At 30.7% G+C, this 10033-nt stretch overlaps 3 protein-coding genes across 3 annotated transcripts; 1 reads left to right on the top strand and 2 right to left on the bottom strand.

Moving 5' to 3' along the window:
• Positions 1–3343: 3343 nt before the first annotated feature.
• LOC130963415 (pentatricopeptide repeat-containing protein At2g40240, mitochondrial-like) lies at positions 3344–4895 on the bottom strand. Its single transcript, XM_057889536.1, has 2 exons — positions 4891–4895; positions 3344–4076 (listed from the first exon to the last, which is right to left on the bottom strand). The coding sequence occupies exons 1-2, from the start codon at positions 4893–4895 to the stop codon at positions 3344–3346; spliced, it is 738 nt and encodes a 245-aa protein (XP_057745519.1).
• Positions 4896–5388: 493 nt separating this feature from the next.
• On the top strand, positions 5389–7646 carry LOC130962107 (cytochrome P450 83B1-like). The gene is made up of 2 exons (XM_057888200.1): positions 5389–6288; positions 6991–7646. The coding sequence occupies exons 1-2, from the start codon at positions 5389–5391 to the stop codon at positions 7594–7596; spliced, it is 1506 nt and encodes a 501-aa protein (XP_057744183.1). The 3' UTR covers positions 7597–7646.
• A 1278-nt stretch (positions 7647–8924) lies between these two features.
• LOC130962108 (60S ribosomal protein L13a-4-like) lies at positions 8925–10011 on the bottom strand. Its single transcript, XM_057888201.1, has 3 exons — positions 9580–10011; positions 9405–9492; positions 8925–9311 (listed from the first exon to the last, which is right to left on the bottom strand). The coding sequence occupies exons 1-3, from the start codon at positions 9966–9968 to the stop codon at positions 9168–9170; spliced, it is 621 nt and encodes a 206-aa protein (XP_057744184.1). The 5' UTR covers positions 9969–10011; the 3' UTR covers positions 8925–9167.
• Between the last annotated feature and the right edge of the window lie 22 nt (positions 10012–10033).

The following is a 10033-nucleotide window of genomic DNA, read 5'->3' as shown; positions in this document are numbered from 1 at the left end:
AGTGCATGTTCTAAGTAAATCGAATCAGGATCCATTAGATTTAGTAAACAATGCACACAATTTTACCATATTCATGGTAATTTGAATGAGAGTAGTTCGAATTAGTCCAAAATTTTTACCCATAGTAATTCAAATTGACTGATTTCGAATTACGCAATAATAAATCTAACAATCCTGATTCGATTTATGTAGGTCGAATGCTCAATATAAATTGAAATAGGCTCATCTGATTAATTAACTATGTGTTAAATATTTTTTTCTAATGAAATGATGTTGAAATTAAACTTGTAATGTTAGGTATAAATATTTTAAGATTTTGTAATCAATTTTTTTTTATGTAATACATCAAAATTTATAAGTGGATATTTTTGTATTTATTTAAAAGGTGATACGAAAATTATTGATCAATAACTAAACTATTAGCACATAAATTAGACAATTTATTTCGTATTAAAACAAATTTGTTAACTGTGTTATAAATTTAGATAACGTTTAGATTAATATTATTTTACTGTGTTATAATAGAATTAATTAATTTATTAATTTTAAGATATATTATATTATTTATCACTTATAAATAGCAAGTATGTATTTTATAAATAGATTTAGATTTAATATACTAGTACTTAACTTTTTAAACATATACTCAATTATTTATATATTAAACACTTGGAGTTTGAATTATTTGAACATGTACTCAATTATCTATATAAATTTGAGATAGTAAAATCCAAATGAATCTTTAACCTTTAATTTCATATTTACGTAGAAGTAAACATGACTATCTAGGTATCGGATTCGATGGTCCCAGAACGTTTGGACCATTAAATGGTCCCATAACAAAATATGTTTTTTAAATTTTTTTAATAACTATTAAATAGTCCTTATTTAATTTTAATTACAAATTAGTCCTTTATATATTATTTAATAAAATCTATTTTTTATTTTATAAATTATTATTTTATCATTCATCTATCATGTTTATTGAGAATAAAAACTAAAACAATAACAAACTAGATATTCTATTAATTGTAATAAATATTTTACAATCTTAATCGATCATAATTTTATCATTAATCCAGTTACATACGTATTAGGTTGACAAAATATATCGTGTTTTTTAGAAATTCAATTGATTAGATGCACAAATCAATCGATTGAAATTCAGGCTTACCAAACTTCAATCGATTGAATTTTGCAAGGCATGTGGGATTTTTCTTATTCAATCGATTGGTCATATTACCCAATCGATTGAAATCATCAAAACAATCTGGGTTTAGTTAATTCAATCGATTGGTTCTATTATTCCCTCAATAAATTCATCTCCAAAATCTTGTTCAGATTCATATTGTTTATCCATCATATCTTGGTCACATATTAGCTTTTCTTGTTGGTTAATGTCATCGTCCTCATAGTATTACTCATCCATCTCAATGTCCATAAATATACCTGACATTTTCAAAATTTACCAATGAATAAAATTTCAGTACACTTCCTATAACACTAAAATCATTTTTACTTATCATTTAAAAAAATATCATTTTCCAAAATTTCATTTTTTAACTTTAATTTTTTAAATACGATTTTTTTATTTAGGGCGAGTTAGCCACACTCTATAATTTTTATAGAGTTTGCCCAACCACGGCGAATTTCACTCGAATTTTTTTCAAAACTAACAAAACTCAACTTTTAAAGCCATTATCATCGTCTACAAAGAGTACATAGGAGTACACAAAAATACACCGATAACAAGCATGGCTTTTTCAACATTAATGGCAACCATTATCATCATCTCCAAAAATACACAGATACACGGGAATAAGGCATATTTAACCAGAATTTTTTTTCATTATAAATTAAAAAAAAAAACTATTATTTTCCCAATATTTTTGTAAACCCCTATGTACTCTGGAGACGATGATAACGGTTGTCATTGTCTATTGTGAAGTTTAAGAATTTGAGTTAGCCATTTTTTTTAGAATTTGAGGTGAAGTTCGTCGGGATTAGGCAAACTCTATAAAAATTATAGTGCGGCGAACTTGCTTTGCATAAAAAAACTCGTATTTGGAGGGGAATTAAAGTTAAAAAATGGGATTTTCGAAAATAATAATTTATTGAGGGGTAACAGAACCAATCAATTGAATTAACTAAATCCAAATTGCTTTGATGATTTCAATCGATTGGGTAATATGACCAATCGATTGAATAAGAAAAATCCCACATGCCTTGAAAAATTCAATCGATTGTGTATTAATTCCAATCGATTGAAGTTTGAGAAGTCTGAATTTCAATCAATTGGTTCGTGCATCCGATCGATTAAATTTTTAACAAATACGATTATTGATTGTACTTTTTATTATTGGTTTTTACCTTTTTGGATATTAATTTTAATTTTATATTTAAATATTCATTTTTGTCTATAGTATAATGATGATAATTTAAGTAGAATAAAATTATTAAATTATAAAATTTAATATTCAAATAATTAAAATAAAATCATAATAATACAATATTCAATATTATTTCACCATGATGTATTTAATTATTTTTTAAATATTTATTATTTTTTTAAAAAAATATTATAAAAAATAATTTTTGCATGTTTTAGTTTATTTAAGTAATTTGCCCTTAAAGCATTGAAGTTATAAGAGTTTAGTAATAATAAAATCGTCCTTAACAGTAACAATTATTCTCTTTAATTACTTTTTTAATTTATTTATTTTTATTCACTAATTTAGGAGTATAATTAGGAAAACAAAATTAATGTTACATTAATTTATTACTATATAAGTAAATGATTATATTTATAAAACTAAAAATAAACTTGTACGAAAAAAAGGGAATGCATAATCCCATTTCCATCCTTCGGATTCAAAAATTTTAGAAAATTTACCATTTTTTTACGAACAGTTAACCAATACATTATTAATTTTTTTGTATTTTATCAATTTCTGCACACATGCAGCTAGAAGATCAGTGTAATTTACACACGAACAATGCTAGGAATCAAAAAGGTATTAGGCAAAAATTAGCTAAATATTTTTGAGTGAATTCAAAATCTCTACGAGTTAATATATATGGATGTTTCTTCTATTAAATATCAGAATGTTTCTTTTTCATACTAAATGGATGTTCTTTTATATATTTTTCGAATTTTTTTTGTATTACAAATGTGAATGTCTCTATTTTTTTAAGAATTTCATATTTTTTTAAAATTTTATAGATATTTAATTATTTTTGCTAAAATATAACTGGATATTTCTTTTGTTAAGTATTAGGATGTTTTTTTCATATTAAATGAATGTTTTTTTATATTTCTGTAATTGTGTAGTTTGCAGTCTCTTTAATAATCAAAACGGCACCTAATATCCCAACACCTAATAGGAACTCCATCATCCACCATCCTTCTCACTAGCATCATAGCACCATCCACCTTCTTAACCTTACACGCGCCCAACACAAGCGCGTCGAACGTACGCGCATCCGCACCAATCCCATCTTCTTCCATCTTCTTCAAAACTACGGCAGCAGCAGCCACGTCTCCAGCGTAGCAGTGTGCGAGAAAGTAGTTGTGTCCCGTCAGATCCAGATTCATGCCAAGTGTGGACATGAAATCCACCATGCGCCGCGCGTGATCTATGGCTTTCTGGCGTGTTAGGATATTCAGGACAGGGTAGAAGGTGGTCGCGTTGGGGCGGCAGCCTCCGACGTCGGTACGTACCATATATTCGATGACGTGGAGAGCGTCATCGACGTGCTGGAACTTGCAGAGGCGCGTGATGAGGGAATCGAACGCGTTCTTGCGAGTGACGCCGCGGTTGAGGGTGGATAGGGTTTGAAGGAGGTAGTTGAGGAGGGAAGAGGAGAAGGTTTTGTTGGTGACGAAGTCGAAGGTGGACTTCGTGTTGAAGCAGTTGTCTTGGATGCGCTTGTTGAGAGTGTCGCGGAGAACATGGAAGTTGCCGGAGCTTCCAGCAGCATTGGTGAGTTTACCGATGAGCCAGATGTCGGTGATAGAAGAAGAGTGGATCGCGATGGGGTGACGGAGAGGGCCTGACAGTGAGAGAGAAAGAGGTCTGTGTGTGTAATTATTGAAGGTGAGTAAGTTAATATAAAAAAGAAGAGGAAAGTTTTTATAAGTTTTAATTAAGTTTATTTATTTAAGTTTAAATTTTTTAAATTTTAAATTTAAAAAATTTAAAATTAATTATTAATATAAATTAATGTGATTTTGTTTAGTTTTTGAACTAAACCCCTTGGTTCATATACTTTTTCTTTACATATATATTACATCGTTTCAATAAATATTGGCTACATATATTTGACTTTAATAATCATCTAACGAAATTCATAGAATTAAATTAGGTCAGTACTATAGTTTATCTGAACTAGTGAGACAATATTAATTTTTGTAACTATATGGTTGCATTTAATTTTAAGAATAAGACAAAATAAGACAAGATATAAAAAATAAAGATATTAATTTATTTTTATATTCTTTTTACATAAAATATAGAATAAAAAATAAAATAATAAAAAATAAAATTAAAAAAATTAATAATAATAATACAAAAAAATAAAAAAATAAATTATATTTTATTTAATATTTTTATATTTTTTCTATCAAAAAAATATAAAATATATTAATTTAATATATTAAAATATAATCTTTTTATTCATATTTTATCTATTAAATATAATTTTATATTTTATCTATTTCATCACCACGATTTTGTTAGAATTTTATGTCCAAACCCTTTTTACTAGTAAAAGCCGAGCTTTTCTAATTTGTCACTATTATTTACTAGAAGATAGAGATTCAATAACGTAATTCGTGCGACTTACGTGCTTTTCATCACCTAACCCTTCTTCTTAGTCCAAAACACGTACAGCATTTGTGTATTTCGATTTCAATTGGCAGGGCAACATAACTAATTAATCCGACATTGAGTCCTATAAATACATTACTAAAATAAGCATGTATGATTGATCACAAAACACATACAAAAATATAATGATACCACCCCTATGTGCTTTTCACCTAACCCTTCTTCTTAGTCCAAAAAACACAGCAATTATATATGTATTTTGATTCAAAAATACTATTTGTAATCTAAAAATCAGCTACTAAAATCAGTCACAAATATATTTATATATAAATATATATGTAATTTAATTTATTTTTAATATATATTTATATTATAGTATGTATTTTATACTAATAGCTGATTTTAGTGACTGATTTTAGTGTACATATAACATAATCGTTAATTTTGATTTCAATTGGCAAGGCAAGATAATTAATTAACCCGACATTGGGTCCTATAAATACACAACTAATTCATCTTTAAATTTGCATTTCATTATAACACATACAAAACTACAATAATGATGCCACCACTAATTCTTTTAGTACTATATCTTACTCTTCCTTTGTTTCTCTTTTTCGTTGTCCGAAACCTTATGAACCCTAATAAGAGCAAAACCCTACCACCAGGTCCCAAAGGCCTTCCCATAATTGGCAACCTTTACAAGCTAGATAACTCAGTTCTTCACCTTCAGCTATGGAATCTCTCCAAAAAATTCGGGCCAATATTCACCCTTTGGCTAGGGTTTAGGCCTGCCATCATTATTTCATCGCCTCAACTGGCCGAAGAGGCGATGAAAATACAAGACCCTAAGGTTTGTGGAAGGCCTAAGTTCGTTGCACAACAAAGAATTTCTTATGATGGTATCGAGATGGCATTTTCGCCATACGATAATTGTTGGAAAGAGATCAAGAAAATTTGTGTTTCTAATGTCCTTAGCCCTAGGCGCATCGCCGGATATTACTCGATAAGGAAAGAAGAGGTGAAGAAGATGATGAAGAAGATACAAGAGCATGCAACTTCATCGGAAGTTGTAAATTTGAAGGATCCACTCCTCAACCTTATGATGAATCTTGTATGCAAGATTGTTCTAGGGAGGACTTATGAAGATGAAGGGCCTGAGAGGGAAAGGTTTCTTAGTTTGTTTGATGAGTGTAATGCTTGGTTGGGAACCTACTTTCTTTCTGATTATTTTCCTTTTCTGAGCTGGATCGATAGGATGATGGGACTCCATTCGCGTCTCGATAAGAACTTCAAGGAGTTGGATGAGTTCTACCAAGAAATCATTGATGAACACTCGGATCCTAATAGGAAGGTTTTGGAGGGAGAGGAAGATGTAACTCATATCTTGCTTCAAATGCAAAAGGATCATTCAACATCCATGGACCTCACTAATGATCATGTCAAAGCAATAATCATGGTTTGCTGTCTTTCTTAATTAATCATTCTTCTTCTTCTTCTTAAAGTAATTTCATAACGTTTCATGCATGAAACTAATTTAATTTCCTTGTTGCTTGATACCGTTAAATAATATATAGTACTTTTATACTTCATCATGAAAAAACTAACAAATGGAGTATTGATTTTGAATATGTTAAACTTAACTCAAATGTAAATTATAGGTGACTACTTGGAACAATGGTATATAGTAAATATTATTATTTTTTGTCAGTATTTGACCAACAATAATTTATATTTATATTTATAAAATTTTGCATACAAAAAATATATAATTTATATTTATATTTATCAAAATTTGTACACATAAATTAATATAATTTATACTTATATTTTCAGAGTTTACACATTTGAATTAATAAAATTTATTTGTTAAAAAAAATTACTGGCAGCAAAAAATTTTTCAGATACTTTTATGAAAACATCTTCATGTGAAAATAGCTTGGTGAAAATAGGCACTTAAATTATAATACCACTTTATGGCCAATTCTATTATGAAGATCGAATAGCGTTTTATTTACATGCAGAGAACGAAGAGTATTTAGCCTCAGTTTGAAACATTTCATATTATAATTATCTAACCACCTATATGTCAAAAAGAATCTTTATTCTCTTCACCATTTTTCCTCTCTGTATTGTTAATTTGAATATCTTCTCGATTTAGGACATACTTGTTGGAGCAACGGATACAACTGCGGCCACGACGGTTTGGATCATGACAAATCTAATTAAAAACGCAAGAGTGTTGAAGAAAGTTCAAGAAGAAATTAGAAGCTTGGGAGGGAAGAAAGATTTCTTGGAAGAAGATGAGATTCAAAAGTTTACATATTTCAAAGCCGTTATAAAAGAATCACTAAGATTGCATCTTCCGGCACCTATAATTCCAAGAGCCACACATGAGAGTTGCAACATTGGTGGATACCAAATTCCACCCAACACACTTGTTTATGTGAACACTTGGGCTATCCATAGAGACCCTCAATCTTGGAAGGACCCAGAAGAATTTTATCCAGAAAGATTCTTAGACAATGATATCAACCTTCGAGGGCAAGATTTCAAGCTTTTTCCATTTGGTTCAGGTCGTAGAATGTGCCCTGGTTTGCCTTTAGCAACTGCAGCGCTTGATCTTATTCTTGCTAATCTTTTAAATTCCTTTGATTGGGAATTGCCAGAAGGAATCAAAAGGGAAGACATTGATTATGAAAGGTTACCAGGAATTGCTCATCACAAGAAGAATCCTCTCTATCTTATCGCAAAGACCCACATATAATTCAAAGCTAGGTACAACCTTATAATAGTGATGATATATATAATAATTGATGTGGCTTTTGTGCTTGTTTAGCTTAAATTTGGAACCTTAAATAGAAGTGTTGGTGGTTATTACTAGCTGGGGGGAAAATATACAGCATTGCATGTGTGTTGTGATGTACTAAAGTGTCTATATATATATATGAATAATGAATAAACTAAATATACACTAAAGTGTCTTCTTCCAGCACCACTACTTATCACTTATGCCATGAAAAACAAATGAAAAACGCATTATAAAAGGCCATGAAAATGAAATTCCAGCCGAAAACATTAGTGTATCTATATAACCGCATGGGCTATAGAGAGAGATCCCGAAACTTTTAAGACCGACAAAAATTATGCCAAGAAAAGGTGATTTTTAATTATACATACATTAAAATTAACTATTAATATAAAATATATATTATTATATAAATACATATTAAAAATAAATTAAATATATGTATTTATACACAAATATATTAATAGTTAATTTTAGTAATTAATTTTAATATACATTTTTTTGAGCTAATATAGATTTCCGAAGACAAGAATCGAGTTAATTTCATTTGGTTCTGGTCGAAAAATTTGTCCTGAAATGCGTACGGCAGTTGTAACACATGACCATATACTTGCTAATTTATACTCCCTTGATTGGGAATTGCCTAAAGGGTGGAAATGGAAGACACTGAGAAGAATCTTAATCAACATCCATGAGAGGCATCGAGATTTGCAAAAAATAACAACAATTTGGTGGTGGTTACTGGTATTGATGGTGGAGAGAGGGGTAAACTTACTTTTGTTTCGTCGGTGTAAACGGGGACTAATTTGCCCCATAAGATGCCACGTGTTAATTGACGACCATAAATGTACTCTGTTATTGTTCATGTAGTTTATTAACGGAAGGACTAATTTGTTTCTCAAAGACAAACCCTCGAGACCTTGAGCATCATAATAATTGGCCAGGGACTAAAGTGTCTAATGCATAATAAATTCTTGAAGAACCAATCTGAAGTGCAAGTAATGATCAATTATTTACATTATAAAAATGCCATTTTTAATGATACATCTATTAGTGTCTCTAATATCTGATTATCTTTATTGGGCATTGCAGAATCAAGGATTCAAGGTTTCACATCACATTAAAAAATTTAGAAAAAATAAGAAATCCTAATCCATCATCCTAATTATAATATTACTAATTTCTAATTAAAGAAAATTTTAAATATTTTATCCTTTATATATTTTCAAAAAATAAAATGAATATTTTAATTTTTACTCTCTAGATACCCTGAAACCAAACCAAAATTATTCAAAATGAAGAAGTTCAAATGTAATTGATACGAACCATTCTTAAATGCAATGTAATATAATCTAGGATGAAACAATAAATCTACAAAATCACATACAAAAACAGCTTATAGCTTCCACGACTATCGCATCAAAACAAATTATAAGCTCCAAAGAGAAATTCAACAACCAAAACAAAAATGAAAAGACTGAAGATTCAACTAAATATACCTCAATTTAAAAACACTACCAAAAGCCAAATCAGTACTTGACTGGAGCAAGGATATCAAGTTGGGAACCAAGCTTCTCCTCAGCAACCTTCTCAGCTTTCACCCTCAATTTGTTCAGCTGCTTCTTTCTCTCGTACAACAAATGCGCCTTCTCCTTCCTCTTCTTCTCCAATTCCTGCGATTCCAAAATCCAATTACTCGTAAAATTCCAAACAAGTAATTTTAAACTCTGAACAGAACAACAAAAGATTCAGATTTTCACACTAACCGTGATGGTATCATAATAATTCCATCCAACTTCAGATGACAATCTACCAAGCAAGCAAAATTTGTGCCCCTTCTGAAGCCTCAAAACCCTGATTCCATCGATTCACCAGTAATTCGTTAAATTAACAAAAATTAAAACTACGAAAATCGAATAACGACAGAAGAGGAGCAATTACTTGAGAGCATCAGGGATCACCATCCTCTTCGTCTTATCATAAGGAGGAGGGATTCCCTCGAAAACCTTCAAGCGAGCAAGAGCGGCTTCGCCGCGCTTCGTCTTGTGAGGAATCATGCCGCGAACAGTGCGCCAGAAGATCTTGGAAGGAGCGCGGAAATGGATGGGGCCATGAGAGGGTTTAGTGTTCATCCTCTTACGGAGGAACCGCATGTACTTCATCTTCTGCCTAACGAGGCCGCCGGAGATGCAGATCTCCTCGCACCTCACCACCACCACCTTCTGACCGTTCAGAAGCTCCTTTGCCACTATCGACGCAAGACGACCGAGCATGTGGTGCCGCGCATCGACCACCACACGCGCTGCGCATATCCCTGAACCCGACACCATTGTTTTCTTCTTCTGATGAGATGCACGCCCAATTTGGAACCCTAATTGCTGCCTGTTATTTATAT

This window comes from Arachis stenosperma, chromosome 2 (assembly GCF_014773155.1).
Source record: "Arachis stenosperma cultivar V10309 chromosome 2, arast.V10309.gnm1.PFL2, whole genome shotgun sequence".
Classification (NCBI taxonomy): Eukaryota; Viridiplantae; Streptophyta; class Magnoliopsida; order Fabales; family Fabaceae; genus Arachis; species Arachis stenosperma.
Note: the sequence above shows the minus strand (reverse complement) of the source record. Positions and strands in the feature narration are given on the sequence as shown.